Source organism: Diuraphis noxia, unplaced genomic scaffold (assembly GCF_037042655.1).
Source record: "Diuraphis noxia isolate RWA-SAM2 unplaced genomic scaffold, SU_Dnox_SAM2 contig0004, whole genome shotgun sequence".
NCBI lineage: Eukaryota > Metazoa > Arthropoda > Insecta > Hemiptera > Aphididae > Diuraphis > Diuraphis noxia.
Window position 1 is genome coordinate 28,155,434 of NW_028301714.1, and position 18,653 is coordinate 28,174,086.

At 31.2% G+C, this 18,653-nt stretch overlaps 1 protein-coding gene across 1 annotated transcript in view; it reads left to right on the forward strand.

Annotated features, from left to right (window-relative positions):
- LOC107173161 (ubiquitin carboxyl-terminal hydrolase 48-like) overlaps positions 1–17,975 on the forward strand; it is a 46,453-nt gene extending 28,478 nt beyond the window's left edge. Inside the window, exons 16-18 of the mRNA XM_015523580.2 lie at positions 4,210–4,338; positions 8,908–8,968; positions 12,102–17,975. Coding sequence (XP_015379066.1) covers positions 4,210–4,338; positions 8,908–8,968; positions 12,102–12,121 — 210 coding nt within the window. The 3' untranslated portion in view covers positions 12,122–17,975. The remainder of the gene's footprint in view (positions 1–4,209; positions 4,339–8,907; positions 8,969–12,101) is intronic.
- Positions 17,976–18,653: the final 678 nt, after the last annotated feature.

The window sequence follows — 18,653 nt, forward strand, 5'->3', positions numbered from 1 at the left end:
GTTACCATCAAACTATATCACATACTTGTGAGTGTTGGTTATATATCTATGGGTTTCCATCATAGAAAATGTATTACATCTGTGCGTGTGTATGTCGTCTATATTACAATTCAATTTTACACGAGTAATTGAAGAAGAAACCAGTTTAAAGTTTTTGTGATGGGATATTATTTTTATAAAATTTCAACAATTTCAATAATGATTTTGTTATATTGATATATTGATATAATTACATCTATATGTATATAATTTAATACTTAATACAATATCGAAACAACGCATTTAAATTATCGTTATATACCATAAACCTAACATATTAATCAATACAATTATTTATTAATAAAAGTATTAATATTTAGTGTTATAAAAGAACTCATAATATTCAAGAGTTTAAATACTAATAATATGTATATAATAAATAAATCAACCTTATAAAGTTTTTTTATACAAAATTCAAATTCTACTGAAATCTACATTATGTCTACAGCTAGGTAACAACGCCTATAATCTATAATATATATTCGAGCAGTCATTTTGAAAGATACATGCTTGCAAAACTTAGTCCTTGGTTATTATATTAGACGTGTATTCACACACTTCAACCCATTTCATCTTCACTGTTTTCTCAGTTAAGTCAGTTGGTTAAAACTTGACAGCTTTGAACATTTCAAAACTTCAGGCTTAATGTAATTGTGTTATAGAATCCTGTTGGAGACTTGGTTACGTGCTCGTGTGACTGACATTCTAAGTCAATAATATTATTGTTTAAAGTACTTTTAACTACGACCAAGTTTGGCATACATATTTTTTACAAATTTGAATTTTAACTTTTCTGTTACAAAATTACTTTTCTAGTTTTCCTCGCGTTATGATTCTACGATAAATATGTTACTGATTTTGTAAATTTAAATTAATTATTGTAACGTGGTAGAAATTTAAACATTTTGACGCTATAAGGTATTACTCTTTCGAAAATTTAAGGACGCAATGCGAAAATATGTTATACATTATTGTGGGAGATATATATGATTCGTGTGCGGATGGCTTTATATCTTATAAATATTCATTATGTGTGCATGACCAACCCACAATAGTCAAAGTCGTCGTGGTGATTATTTATATTATTATTGTGTTGTTATCCTATACTTTATATTGAGTCATTAAAAACACGGGGCGAACTCGCGCAGACTGCAGTCGGAGTAGCAACACTGCAGGACGCCACGGGCAGAATATTTCGCGACGCGCTGGTGGCGTTTAACTGCTGCCGCCGCAATCTTGGTTTTTTATGTTGATTTTCCCTTCCTCTTGCCATCTACCATCACCACCATATCACCTCGACCGAAACAATTGTTTTTTACGACACGCACTTTTTATGAGCGACGTAGAACGACAAATGGAAAACTCGAGCAATGTAACCACTTTAACGCGACCGCAGTGATTCTCGCGCCGTAGAAAACATTAAGTTATAATATTATATTATTATCGACTAGAACCGGCGATAATATTATTTTTATTATTATCATTCGATTATTGGTCGTCAATGTTGGCCACAGACCGAGTGTTGTTTAATAATTCTATTAAATATTGTAATATTTATCCCGAAATGTTTTACAGCCTGCAGTCGTCTGTTATAGGTAGTATGGCGGTGCGATTTTCAATACTATTCGAAAAAAAAATACATTTTTATACTTGGTTAATAAAGTGATTTATAAAGCTCATGTTCTACCTTTTTGTCTGACGAATATATTCCAGGGCGTTAGGGAATTGGGCTAAAATTAACTTTAAAAAAAAATTGTATACGGTTATTGTAAGGCCATTATAGGTTTACATTTATAACTGGTATACACGGTAATTGGGCCTCTATTAAATTAATTTATCATATGTAAATAATTGTTAGAATACTAAACTCTGCTATGCACACGAAACTTTACTTAAAGCATCTGTGTGTTTTATCAAAAGGTAATGAAATGATATAGAATTATCAGTGGCTGCAATAAAATGAAATGGATGAGAGTAGCTAAAAGCGTAATTTACAAAAATTATAAAACGTCACAATCGTTAAGTATTATATGCTGGTTCGGTAATATACAAAACTTAAATGGAGTTAACAACGTCGATGAAAAAATATTTATAATAATCATTATGACTAATTTTATTAACCTTATATATTATATCAATCTATATTCCTATTCATAAACGAACCTTTTTTTGTAGACAACAACAAGCAATTACTATTTAAAAGCATTTCTCCTGTTATAGTGAATTTATAGTTGTAAGTTGTGTAAGTTGTAAGAATATTATTTTGATTACATATTGATTCGTTAAAAATTATCCATCAATATTTAAGATATAACTGAGCGTTATATTTATTTTTAAATTAATATCAAGATCAACTTAAACCTAAAATTATAATTTATAATTAAAAATTAAAATTGTTTGGAGTATATGATTTTGACTTATATACTTCATAACAAACTACTTTTGAACATTATAGTGATTAAAGTTCTGAAATTTCATCGTATTTTGTATACGTCTAACTTGATTTAGTCAAATCGAAGAGTATCTATTTCGTTTAGTTATTCTTGGTCGTATTTGTTGAAATCGGATAAATATAATTTAAAATGTAATTTTATCATTTCTGATATTTACAAAGACGTTAACTGTAATTAAACTGCTTGGACCGTCTTAATTGGTATAATTTATTAGAACGTTATCAACTGAGCGGGTAATCCGGCGGAGACAAATCCGTTTGAGGGATGCAAATGTCGAGTGAGCAAATGGTAATAGTGTTTGGAGGGTGTTTAGTATGTGTATTTAAGCGCCGAATTCGTTATCATAACTGCTGCTACTACTGCTCGGACCCTTAGTAGTTGACTGTTTAGGAGGAGCAGTAGAAGAGGAAATATTAATGACGTCAGGCTGGACCAAAGGACGACAAAAAACAGTTCACCGTTCTATTATTAATCTAGAACATTTAGATGAAGGTTAGGAGAGAGGGTTAAATGACCGTAAGTGCTGGCCCCGACAGCAAAACCCCTAAGGCCGAGTATTGCTTTTTACTGCAAAGAAGTCACCCTTTCCTTCTATCTCGCCCTCTCGCTCTTACCGATGCACCATCTCGTCCCTCTCCCATCCAATCTCTACTCGGTATATCTTTAATCATAATTCAAAGGTTTTACACATACTGTGTATATATGAGAGAGTGTATCGGACACCGGGCGGACGTGATTAACTGCTCTGCGAAATTGTAACTGTGTGTTAGAGTGTGAACTTCACCCGAGAGAACTTTCCTACCCTCTGAGCTAAATTGGCTGGACATTGGATAACTCAAAACCCTTTTCATTTTTTTCGCTTATAAACTTGATGCAACACACTAAACTTATTCATTTGATTTTTTTCTGCCATCGCGTTTTGTTTGACGTTTTAATCGTTGCCGTGTGAACTTTTTGAATGTCATTTTTCGTATGTTATTCGGTTGACATGTGCATATTAGTCATATATTTAGTTGTACGTATAATTTTCAATGACTGAAATCATTTAAATATTAATCCATAACAATAAAATATACTTACTGAGAAAACAAACCGACAAGAGTTAACTTAGCACCTGCGATTGCTTGATTGGCTGACATTGGTTGACTGATATATTCTGAGAATATACGAAATCAAAATCTATCGACTTTTAACTCTGCTCCGGGATTATTTGAACTGCACCCCAACAGTTTTAACATAGTATTTTGTCCAGATTAGCTGCAGGACAAATGTCATCCACAATATTTCTGTATACTGTCTAAAAAAATGTCAAAGGGGTAAAATATTGATTTTGTAAGTTTTATTTTTATTTGCTTACGAGCATAATAATATTTTATTTTATTTAATTATTCAACACATAAGAATGTTTACCATATGTAATGTAACTGTTCTTAATTGGCAAAAAATAAATACAATATTTATGCTACTTCTCATACTGTTAGGTATAGTGTTATAATATTTTTAAGTTTATTTTAACCAATTGGATTTAGTATCATAGTATCACAATATTAAAATTATTTTCTTGTGAAGCTGTGTTATTGTCAAATAGAAATATAGATAATATAATTGGGATAACATATTAGTGCCTTTTTCAAATTAAATGTAACAATAAATGAATAGACTATAATACGTGTTAATTAATGACAATAATTTAAATGTTGACGTTTTGTGTTCGCAGATCATGGGTGCATTCAACGTCATGCCCAATGATCAGCATCTGAAAACAGCAGAAGGTGTTATGTTGGACGATAACGAAGCTACATTGGCTGACTTAGAAATTCTTCCCGATACATTAATTCTAGCAAAGGTAAGCAAAATGTATTGACCAATTATTAGAAATATTTCTTTTTAAACTATAAAATTAAGATAAATTCAATAAAATAACATAACTAGTTAATTTTACTATAAATAATATATATTTATTATTTATGATATTTGATACTATTAATAATTCATAACATTAACCTGTGTTGGCAGTTTTTTATTATGATTATGCTATGTACTAAAGAACTTTACAGTATCATCTAGAATAAATAACTCCTTGGAAAAGTGTCACACAACACTTTTTTGAGCTTTAATACTCAAATGAATGTTATAACGACAAAGATTTTAATTATAAGAAAAAAACATAACTGTAAAAGTAATATATCCCTCATTTATTTAGTTGTACCAATGTACCCTTATAATAAATGCTAATAATTAACTAATAACTTCGAAATGGTTAAAATTAGATTTGTATTATAAATACTGAACACAGGTAAATAAAATAAAAATAATTTGAGTGAAATATAAACTTGGTTATAATTTGAAATGAAATATTTTCATACTGCGAACAGTATCGAGAGTATAAGTAAATAGTTGTTTCTATGTATTGTGTGTGGTTTGAGAATTATTGGAATATATTTTGTAAAGTATTTAAAAAAAAAAGATTTCCCGGTGAAGTGAATGGTTGCCATAGATAGGTTAAGCTCTCAAACCGACTACGAGAATTACTGTATTTATTGACCTTTTTGCTACTTAAATGTTGACAATGATTTATTTGTCCTCTGAAATTTAAGTATTTTTTTCTATACAACAAACCCACTATTAAAATATAACATTCAACTAACTTTATTGTAATGCATATCAAGATTCAAACTTATGTTTTACGTAAACATCAAACAAGTGTTATAGAAATATTTGACATTTCAATTGGTTATATCAATCAACATGATTAATATTAAATAGTTCATATTAGTTACCGGTTAAATACGCTGTCCATTGAAATGGATATATAGGTACTCGATATTTTAATACTTATACAGTTATACAAGCTCTGCTCCCCATTTCCCCTGTTTTGGATACATTTATAATATAATAATCTATTATTAAAATAGAAGAACAGTACAAAACTAAAAACTACAAGTCCTTTCAATCGCAGACTGTTTTATAAACAAATTTTAAATTCATAAACCGATGAGCAATAGCGTTATGCTTATGAATAATAAAAGCAGGGATTGAAATAAAAATTGTTACGTAATATTATAGATCGATTGACATATGAGGTCGTTGCATATGCACCAATTTGGTTCCTTGATATTCCATTTGGGAGGAAAGGTATTAGGCTAGATTGATCTGATGATTTTAAGGATATCGGTCAGTGATCACTACTATTATCGTTGGTAAAAACTTAAAACATTCAATTTTATTTTAGATGCAAGCGTGGAGCTGGTTATTGACAAATCGATAACTGAGAAGCAGTTATATGCATCTAGTGTTTAGAAAAAAAATTGAAAATTTGTCTAGAAATAAGTTGTTTTTAATTACTATATACCTATGTATATAATATACATATAATATTACATGCATCAACAATTGGTTGTTGTACAGCACCGCCATTTATCGCGCACACCAATTATATTATAATGGATGACTTGCACGTCAAATGATTCGTGAACACCACACTCCGGCGATTCACCTGTACAACCCAAAGTACACAGTGGTATTACATCTTTTAATAAATATTCAACAGTCCGGTATTGCAGATGATGTGTATTGTTTCGAAAACAAAAAAAAAAGTTTAAGGTAGATTATGTCTATGGGTACTTATATATAATATAATAACGATCGAGTTGATCTGTCGGCAGCTGAATTGAATGGGTTCAAATTGAAATAAACTATTTACTTAGGATTTTTTTTCACGGACGGCGACGCGTTTTCGTCGTCCGTTATTTTTTCTGTGTACCTACTGAAACGCGATCGTGTCTGGTACCCGAGACACGTGCTCCGTGAATTACCAGGTTAGTTTTTTTTTCGTTCGTCTCCGGAATCCCCGAGCATAATAATTGCCAGTTCTCCATTTACTTTGGTGTGTATGTGTTTTTCTTTCCAACCACCGGCCAACCATCACCTGCCTTAAACAAACAATAATAATTCGTGGCATTTAGCTTCTCTTTTTTTATCACTCATATCAAATTTATGTATTCAAATTATATGTATACATTAATTTGTTTACGACTAGGATCTTATTATAATGATAAATAATTGATATATTACGTATTCAAAAAATTCGAAAAAACCTATCCAAGCCATCGTTACGTTTTTTACATATGAAATTACAAAGATAATTGTGGTATACTATATTATATTTTACCAATATGTTTCATTTTTCACATTGATTAATAGGTTTAAAAAAAATGTTATTTATCAATTTGCTTATTCCAGATTTTCTAGTTTGTTTCTTGTCTAATGAACTTTTAGATAATCGTTGACATTATCAGTTATATTGGTTAAAATCAAAATCAAAAGCATTACATTATAATAATATGGTACAGTCGTTTTGTTTTAGTAAAAAACTAGAAATTTGTCATAATGTATGTACCGTATACAAAACCATTGGGGGCTTACGATTTCAACGTTAATGACCTAATCGCGGGAGCTTCATAAAATATTTTGACGTCTTTGTACAAACGTCATGACGTATTTCATGTCTCCCGGGACGCCTTGATGGTCCGATGAACGACCGCGGCGGTAGCCAATGACTGTAATGTGCACGTGACGAGAAGGTAATGGGGACAATGGCCTTTTTTTCGTAAGAAGGTATACGCGTGCGTGTGTGTATTCAGAGAGCACCGATCAACAACCTACCGTATTCCGCGTAACGGGTTGACACCACATGCACACGTAGGGCGCTTTTGCTCTCCCGAATAAACTATCTCTCTTTATCATTATATATATATATATATCAGCAGTTTGATCCCGAAAAACGGTACATGTGCGTCCAGACCTCCAGGCTCGTTCCCACGGCGTCGACTTGTCACCCACACATATATGTGTGCATGTACACATGTGCTATCGTCGTGATAATATATGAAGTGTAGAATACAAAACCGTTCACGCATCGGCGCCATATGTACGCCTTGCTTATATATATATATATATACCCTCCGAGTGTGTGTATATTGCGTTCCGAAATCGAGAAGCAATGATAATATTTAATTATAATATTAGATAGAAAAAAAAATAAATAAAAAATTACTTAATAACAACCCTTAGACTGCCGGGGTAAATCGTCTAATGGGTTAATGAAACGATGACTCCACCGCCCATGAGAGGTGTGCTCGCGTGGAGGTTCTTCTTAAACGTTTTTTCCATCATCTGTATATTAATAATAAAGTTTCCCTTGACGGTTTGTACGAAATATTAAATTGGCCGTGTCTAATTGAAAATTATTTAAATCGCCGTTTTTTTTTCTTTTCGTAATAATATGATGTTATCATCGTATCCCGCGCGCCGCCAGAGCATAGAGACCACACATACGTGATATTAATACATATAGATAGTCTACTTGAACAAGCATTATTAGAATTGTTTATTTGTTTTTCCCCTTCAGAAACGACTATGTTTACTGATTTTATACACCAGCGTACTAAGCGTATTAAAGCGCAATTAATACGTAATAATTGTTCGTTAAAATATTATTATATATTGGTCAAATTTAAATATCGGTAATGTGATGAGGTAGACTGTTATGGTATTTATTAATTACTCATCGGTCCATACATCTAACCATACATCATCATGGATAAATTTACTGTAGGAGAGGATCATATAACGCGTTAAATATTATTGCCATCTTTGCGCATCTGAGACATAATACATTATACATTACATATTATTGCAATAAAACACGCCATCAATGATTTATTATCGCGAACGCTACAGATGGTCAGTTCTATAAACCACATATTATATTGATGTTCAATAGTACTAATTGTGTTTGGGATATTGATAAAAACAGTTAATTTTATGACTGCCGCGAAGAATTCTGATAACGATTTTTAGGTATATGTGAAATATTTTCCTTACAAAATATACTTCTAAGTTCTATTTTACAGTGAGCAATTTGTAGATGTACGATGTAGGTATAGTATAAACCTATATTTATCTAAATAAATGATAAAACTATCTAGCTATTGTTTTTACTATAAGTCTTAAAAATCATAGATATAAAAGCAAAATAAATACATTTTGAGTTAGCTTTTAATGATAATTGAACCAACCTTATTAATAGCTTATAATCTATTATGCTGTAATGTTTATATGTAAATAATGTATATAATAATTCTTCCTAAACAATGTAAACTATGTCAGCCAATAACCTCCGCTGCTGAGGCTTATTTCTAATAAAAAATAATAATAATAATAATAATAATTGACCACCTATATTAAATGAAGATGTTGGCACCTACCTAAATTACCTAATATTTTCAGAATTTGTAGATCTGTTCCGTTCTCTATGGTATTTTACTGAACTTTTAAATATATGCTCCTATGTAAACAATATCTTCAATGTTTTAAAACCGTTTTCCATTCTTAAATACATTTTTTTTTACAGTTTGACGAACCTACCGAAGACCTGCCGGAATTCGTCGCTGAGGAAGAAGCTGGCTTCAAAGGTTAGTTGTTCACATCATACATTAATTTTTTTTTAAATAAAACTGAGCCATAACGGATCGTCCCTTAAAAAGATTCGTTTTTAAACTGGATAATATTATATAAGTAGTGTGACAGAACGATGATGGAATGTGAGAAAACACTGATGGCTTTAACACTCATTTGTACCGCATAATATATAATATGTAAGGGGACATTATATGAGCTATTATTATTGTTCGGATGTCCCAGCTTCCTGTGTTTGTATTTCTTGACACATTTTTTTTTCATTTCACACGCATTGTTTGAGCGCATCGAGATTGAATTAAAACTATTAATTAATGACGTTTTTATCACCATTACTTTATTTACTATCACTACTGATGGATCGTTTATAATTTTATAACATTTTTTTATACAGAACATAGTCTAAGTCGTAATCGATTCGTAGTATTACGATAAAATAGTGTTTTCTCTTCATTAATGTTTTTGACGCGGTACGATCTTACTGCATACGAATGTTCATCATATTATTATTAATTATCTTTCATGTTAAAATGTTGTACTTTTATAAAATGATTCGTTTCTCTCAGATATAGAATATTTTGCATTCTAATAGTAATGCGAATCCGATTGTATCGTGGTTCCCCGCACAACAACGAGTAATGTATTAAAATTGACACTATAACTTAAAATAGTATGAAAAATAAAAAATCATGAGGCAATTTCGTTATAGCGCTAGTGAAAAATTATAAAAAATATAAATCGATCAGTAGACAAATAAATTCCCTTATAATTTCCAAATTTTGTGTGGTTGTGTGTTTTACATATATATATATATAATGTTCAGTAGACACGCTCGTATTCTTGCGGAGAGCTGTTGACGTTGGACAATAACTACAACGTCGACTATACGGCATTATTATATTGCCTCTGGGTATTATATACAAAGCCGCAATCGCGTTTCCACGTGATTATTTCCGTTTTGACTTTTAACCCACTATAGACTTATTATTATTATTACGAACAGCAAGACCGCGGTGACCACCCGAATTCGAAAAATCGTAATCACGTAAAACGAGACGGCGGAAGTCGTGATGCATAGACGTGCATTATAATACGCGTACGTTGGTTGTTATTGTATCATTGAAATTCTTGCGGGGGACAAGAGGCGGTGACGGTGCCGCAATTACCGTAACGCATAATATCATCGTAATCATCATTATGTCGCGGCCGTGTCATTTCCGGTCGGTACACACACTCTCCTCCCACTTTGACGGCCTGCTCCTTCCCCTCATTCGGTGGTCTCAGCATGCAGGGTAATAACGTCGAAAACTTTCTCGAGTGCCGTCACTCAAAGTTGCTTTAAAACGCACAGCACTATAATACCTGTTTATATATACCATAGCTGGGTGAAAATTCAGCACAACGTTTTTTGTACCGCAATGAGCAATCCATAATATTTATAATCAATGTTAATAGTAAAATTTTACAATTCAAATTATTTTTTATTGGAACTTTTAATTTGATTTTTTCTTTGACTTACAATTGGTTAATATATTATTTTTTAATTTTTACCGTCCTTTATTTGATTAATATTTTATTATTGATTGAAATTTTTAGTAGAATGTGGTTTATCAGTTTGTGGATTTATATAACCACACCAAATCTGGCTTGTACTAGGTCTAGGTGTGACCGTGAGGAAGTATGCTGAAGTACAAATGCTTAGTTTTAAAAATATGTCTCCAGTATATGAGATTTATTTTAAATGCAAAATATATCCATAGTTGAAGGGACCTATCACTAAACATTATTTTCGTGAAATACTGTTAATTTGAATCTAATTGAGATTTAGAATCATCTATACTTTATTGTGTACATATTAATAGGACTGCATGTCGAATTTAACAGAACAACAGACATTTCTTTCCGAAAAATCATATAATATTTTTTAAGCTTTAATTTTACAATTTATAATATTGACACTTGAGAGTTTATTATATCATATTATTATTATACCGATTTGGTATCAGGATTTGGGTCTTATCAGCAGCGTCTGTTTAAAGTCTTCTATATTCTATGTATAACTATTATAATATGGCTCTATATAGCCGCCCAATTAGCTCCATTCGATTTCAGATCTGTCCGTATTGTATGTGCGTATTGTGTAAAAATAATATTTTTTTCTCCAACAGACACACACACACACACGGTAATCTCGAAGTGTACACCGTTTCGGGCTATCTTAGGCTCCTGTACCTGTTTTTATCGTCAATTAAACCTAGAAACCCTATACAGTAAACACGATGTATGTATTAAATGTATATACTGTATACAATATATGTTTAGCCACCGTAAATCTGCAACGATAATAACGATGATATTAATAATATTGTGCGCTGCGGCGCGAGCATTTTCGCTCCACTATTTTATTATATTATAAATATAATAAAATTATTATATATATATATATATATGTATATATACCACTTTATTATACGAGTATATGTGCAATTCACGTGGGACACGACGACGATACATAATGCACTTGGCCGTTTGTAGTTATTATTTTTTTTCTGTCCCTCTTTCTACTCGCGTTCGTTCGGTGCGTTTTATTTTCTCTTCGACATCGTTAACAATTTAATTCCTTATTATTATGATTATTATTTTTGCCCTGACACTTGATGTATAGCTACGATTGGCGTCGTATACCGCGAAAAAATACCACTGTGCCTAATCCCCCTGTCCGGTTCATGTGGATTATTTTCACCTCAATCACTTGGTGATTCCCCCCTCGATGTCATACTCTCAGCTAATGATCGTAAGCCAATCGTGGCCGAATGTTAACGATACTCCGCCACCGTTAGAAATGGTTTCGAGGATTTTTTCTTTTAAATTCTCATTAAAAATATCCAGTGCGATGTTTTATATTACAGTTCATCTGGTGCGTACAAAAACAATCGGAATCGATAAAAATTTGTTTTTAATATTATATTTATTTCCATATATCGTGTTTCCAAGAACCTAACAAATACACTGAAAATATAGTCTAATAAATTAATTTAACCAACTCCTGTAGTATACCTCTTCTTAATTTACAATGTAGTTAAAACGTTGAAATTGTATGCAATAATATAATCAAATATTTTTTTTCAGGTACCGAGCTCATGAGTTGAAAGATCCGAATTTAAATTTGTATAATAATATATATATATATATATATATTTAACATTAATTGAAAATATCCATATGGATTGATAATTTATTACATTTATTTATATATATAATTATACACACACATCTGCGTATGTATATAATATTATATTGTTTTGATTTTTAAAGTAGGTGACTATTACTAAATAGTTTTTTTTTTAAACACTTTTGTATATATAATATTAGTGTTTATGTTAGTATTTATTTCAGGCTAAATTTTTTAAACAAGTATATTTTTATATTATTAAAAAAAAAAATGTTTTTAAATGCTTTTTTTTAGACAGGGATACTTAAATTTATTTGTTTATTCGAGTAAAGTTATATTTGTGTAAGCGCGTGTGTCGATCATATTAAAATACTGTCATTTCTTCACCAATTGACGTAATCGTTGCGAAACCACAGGAGAGAATATCGTTTCAAACTTTTGTTGTTATATCGTAATCTTTAACTTATTATTATTATCATTATCATATTATAGTATTGTATATAAATATTTTTTTGATAGCAACAAGACACTGAAAAGTTTTAATGAGATGTTATATGTGTTGCGTGTGTTATATGATAATGAATTACTTACTATTTTTGTATCTTGCTTTGATGTTAAATTTTTGCACATATATTCTTTGTGTGTGAAAATAAAAGTAATTATTATCATAATAATAAAGAAGAGGAACAAAAAGATGCCAAAAAAATGTATTTGTCAATGTTTTTTTTTTAAATTTTTTCCGATTGACGGTCAGTGTTCTTATTAGTATGCAGGTGGTTTAAATTTCTCGATACTACTGTATATTAGCCAATAGTAACATAACTTCCGTTCCGTTATCATTGAGTGAAATATAATCAGTCAAAATATAGGAGTGAGAGCGTAAACAACATGAATCCATTTATTATAATATTCGTGGCTCCATAATATTGTCGTCATATAATAACCCGCAACGATGAATGATTTATAGTGTACCAGCGGTGCAAAGTTGCTCAAAACTCTGTGAATGCATCACAAGTCGTCGTGATATTGTTGTTGTTGTTGTTGTTGTTGCGATGTCGGTGCCGATGACAGGGTTTTCAACTCGGTTATTTGCTGCCTGCGTCCATTGCTGTCGAAGCTGTGGGGGAGCGCTTGAAAACTTATTCGGGCGGTGACGTCGTCGTCATTGTTTCTGCAGTTTTTCTGACAATATATTATAGTACCTATAGATATACCCCCGAAGACGAGACTCATTATTTTTGATATTGAAACATAATTCATGACATCATTTTACATGATACTTGCCGAAAATGCGAGGAAATGGCATAAAATATATTCGTGCATGTTTTTACCTTCAATACATATTAAATGATAATTTATTATGCACTAGGTATGTGTATATAGTGTATGAGTGTGGTCCACGCACCGACTTTGAGTATTTTCGATGTTCGATCTTTGGCGAGTGTACACAAATGTAAATTGTAAAGCAGTGTTTAATATGCAGAAGGGTGTTGTGTTTTCTTTTAGTTTTGAGGTGTCGTGGGTGGGGAGAGGAACTCGGCCAGTAACGATTTGTTTAAAATACGCACGTATTTTTTCATAATTCTAGTTTACTTTGTTTTCTGTACTCATTTTTATAATTGATAATAAATTCTAATGGTTCACTTAAAAAAAGTAAAAAAAATGTGTTTATTTTTCAACATTGTCATTATAGGTACCTTAATCATTAAAATTAGCACAGTGAATTTAAATGTGGTGATGTTTCATAGTTAAATTGGATAAGTCATTGATAGGAGACGGGGAGAATATATCCCATAGAGATGATAATATACAATCAAATATAAATTACATCTTTCCTCATTCAAAATTGCAGTGTAAATAAGAAACCAATATATAACTGGTTAACTGTTATAGTGGCATCCCCGGGAGGGGGGACCTATTTTCAATCATTCAAATCTACTCCTCGCACCTGTGTCTAACTATAATAATCTATTGGCCTATATTGTGTCGATCGAAAATTCGTAAGTTATTTTTATACGCTACCTATTAAAAATTGCGTTCATTATTGATTATATTGATAAAAAATCGTAACTTTTATAGCTTCTGTCAGGTGCGTGATGTTAGTGGGAAAATTCGAGTTCTAATTTTCGCTAGGTTTACCATTATTTAGTGCTCGATTAGTGCTATTGAACTGTAGCATTTTCAAAATTTGCGTAATGCTCCGTATAAACAGTTACGTGTGGAAGCTTTCTCCGCTAACTTTACGTAGCTGATTCAACGGTGAGTATAGGTTACTCTGTATAGTAATTGTGATTAGGTATTAAATTTATAATTACAATTTTAACGATAATTGACTGTTTGCAGCAGATTTTGCAAACGACTGTTAGTCCCTATAGTTACAGTTATATGGTTGTTGATAGGAAAATTATTATTGTAATAAAGAGAAAAATATTATTATACTGTTATGCAATCATAAGGGCTCTTCCGGGGATATATCTATACATACCACACACACACATATATATATATATAATAATGAATGTGGTCAATCCGTGACGATACTAAAAATCATTTATCTAATTATTTTATAATGTGGTCGCGTAATAATAGTGTATACTGTGATGGAACGTTTAAAATCGCTCCAGCTATTTTTTCTCAAGTTTTTGTGATACTTGCTGAAGCTTTTGGAGGTTTACACCCACTTATATACGCTCTATTGCCCAACAAAGAAGAAAAAACATACACTCATTTATTTAAAATGTTAAACTAATTAAAACTTGGATTAAACCCGACTTCAATATCTTGCATGTGATTTTGAACAAGCGATATTAAAATCTATAAAAATTGTGTAGGTATCGAAAACTTTTTGTTTTGTAATGATATGCTCACATATCATGATTGTATGTTGTTTAAATTCACCACCCAACACTAAAACAACCTCAAGAGTGCAGGAGCACCTAAAAACTTTTCGACACCAGACATTGCGAGCGACAGCTGGACCGTTTCTTTTTTTTAAATCGAAATTTAACAGTGTTGTTTTTCTTTAATCTGAGTGTTTAATAAAAAACCTTTATTTATCTTATTACGTCAACTGCATATCAAACACAGCTGCGAATAAGGTAAGGTGCATGCGCATCAATATTCATATATTATATTGTATTTATTAAATTTTTTATAATTTAATAATTAATATTTTGTTATTACGGTGTACTTGATCGTTCTCGAATCACGACCTCGAGAACACTCCGACGATCAGGAGGAAGGTAATAGCGCAATTTTAATATTTATATCTGGTAGCCTATTCTCCAGCTCTTATAAGAGTAACTCAATAAATCAACCAAACACCATTTTATTTCTAATATCTTCTACTAATTAATATAACTATTGGCAGGAGCCTTAGTTATATTTATTAGTTGTATTAACTGTATTATTTTAGTTGAATTATATTTTATTTTTATTTTATTTCTTTTAATTTGTTTTTGCGTTATTACAAAGTGGCGCCCAACGGGGGCTCGAACCCACGACCCCGAGATTAAGAGTCTCGTTCTCTTAGTTATTTTTATTTTACCATTAGACGTTTTAACACTTCTGTGTAATAGCAAGTGCTTTTCAAAGCTTGTCTTAGATAAACAATTTTTTTGACATATATTACATATCATTTTTGTTTTGTTGCTTGGAATGAATATTTAACTTATAATATTTAACTTGTTGCGTGTAGTGAACTCCTTATTGCAATCCTTACTCTTTTCACTTCTGTTTTGAATACTTGAAACAATGCTTTGTGATTTTATTATGCTACCATTTTTGTTTTGATTTTCCTCTTTCTTTTTGTCTAATATCAGTTTTCTTTTTGAAATTTTGCTTCTTTTAGAATGGCATTTCATATGACCGTTTAATGCTGATTGAGATTTGAACGATTTAGTACAAATTACATCGATGGAGCTCAAAACTACTCTTTGAAATGTTTTACAACTATCAAAATGATTAAGAAATTCAGTTTCAGATCCTGTTGCAAATACACAATTTACGCATTTAAATGTTTTATGTTTTGTTATTCGTAAAATTATATTGGGAGTTGTTACACATACGTTTTGAGTCAAATTGTTCGGCTCATTTCGTTGTACTGATGTTTCTGATTGTTTTGCTAATTTCGAGTTTGATGTAGAATTGTTGTTGTCCCTACTTGAATTTATTGACAAACTACTTTTCTAAGTAGTCGATATTTCTTCAAAACTTGTGGATGGATTTGCCATGCATAGATAATTATTACATTTATGTACATTCAAATGAGCACTAAGAGAAAATTTTGCATTGCAAACATCACAAACGTAAGGTTTACTTTTATGTTTTAAATTTTTATGGACTACAAATTTTTCAAAATTATAAAAATTAGCATGGCATATTTTGCAATCAAAATTTTTATTTCCGTTAACATTTTTCTTTGTGTTTGAATATGTAATAATCTCAGTTATAGTTTTTGTTTGGATTTCTTCAATCACATCAGTAGCTTCAACATTATTCCTGAATTTCCTCATCGAAGATTGCCATGAAGTATGTTCTATTCTAGTTCTTGAAGTTTTGTGTATCTCAATTTTTTTATCATCTTCCAGACACTCCTGTTGCGTTGATCTAGTAGGAGTATTTAACTCATTTAATGATTCTGACGTACTCTTATTTTTATGATTCAGGCCAGTATACTTTTCTATCTCCTCTTCAGTTAATCGTGTAAGTATAATACGAGGATATAAATTTAAACCAGTGAATTTCATAGACATTTCGGAGTATTATTGTTATTCGTACTGTTTGTCAAGATGTAGGCAATCGGACTATGGTAATTCCGGATTTCCGTTAAAACTTGATTTGTGAACGGTCGACGGTACAGAACTGTACTTGAGTTTAACTATGTTCAATGGTCCAAGATAAATTAGAAGGTTAATTCATTGTGTTATGGCAAGTGTGGCTGAATGCGCAGAGGAAGTATTGTTGCACAAGGCAGGCACGTTTTTGTACTGACGCTACAATAAAAACTGATACATCATTAAATGGAAACGCAATAATACTAGGTTGTTACATTTGACGCACGAACGTCGTAGTAAACGTCGTTATAATAATCCTGTGTACTATTGCATAATATAAAAAAAAAAATTGTAAAAAATAATCTAAGTTAAGTTGATATAAGTATGAAAAATAAATAAATAAAATATTTATTCAAAAAGTCAAAAATAAATAATACTAAAATAAACAAATAAGCTAATAAAATATTTAAAAAAAGGAGTTTAAATAAGACAAATCCTATAGAGATAACAAAATAAATTAAGTACAAAGTACAATTAAGTAGTCATAAGTCAAATATTACCAACTGTAAAATTAGAAATTAAGCAAACAATATGTCATTACATACAAAAATGTTAAAACTTAATAAATTGTAAAGTAATCATTATCATCCACCAGTTAGGAATTTTAAATTTAAAAATAAAATAGTAACATTAATAAAAATAGAGCAACAATGGAATAGGAGTGGAAGAAGACTCAAGCTTCAGTCCTGTACACATATTCCTATATTATATGTAAGCTCAAATCATATTATAGTCGACCCTTAAATTTTGTATAAAAAAAAAAAATTAATTACCCAGTTACATTGTATTCAAACTTTTTGAACTTTCAGCTTTCAACTTTCAACTCTCTCTAACGTCACAATTGATGTATCACGCTGACACTCACCTGTATAAGTGGTATTGTGAGGGCACAACACAAAAAAGCGTAGGGTGGATGTAATGATATGCTCACATATCATGATTGTATGTTGTTTAAATATTCAATAAAATAAATAACACCATTGTCCACTGATGAAAGGAACGATTTATATTATTTAGTTACATGGGAACTTATACGTAGTTGTGACTATCTGGCACAACACGTGTAAACTATTTCGTGTGCCACCAGAGCAGGGGATGGTCCAATGAGGATCTCTGTTGCCAAAGACAATGCTAAGTCTTTGGAAACGCAGAGGCCTTTGATGGAGCCATCTACAACCCTGGCTGGCTGGACCACGTCGTCTCCTTCCATCAGTGCATGAGCACCACTCTTAAGTGCATGAGCACCACCCAACACTAAAACAACCTCAAGAGTGCAGGAGCACCTAAAAACTTTTCGACACCAGACATTGCGAGCGACAGCTGGACCGTTTCTTTTTTTTAAATCGAAATTTAACAGTGTTGTTTTTCTTTAATCTGAGTGTTTAATAAAAAACCTTTATTTATCGTATTACGTCAACTGCATATCAAACACAGCTGCGAATAAGGTAAGGTGCATGCGCATCAATATTCATATATTTATATAATTCCATATGTATTATATATTGTATTTATTAAATTTTTTATAATTTAATAATTAATATTTTGTTATTACTGTGTACTTGATCGTTCTCGAATCACGACCTCGAGAACCCTCCGACGATCAGGAGGAAGGTAATAGCGCAATTTTAATATTTATATCTGGTAGCCTATTCTCCAGCTCTTATAAGAGTAGAG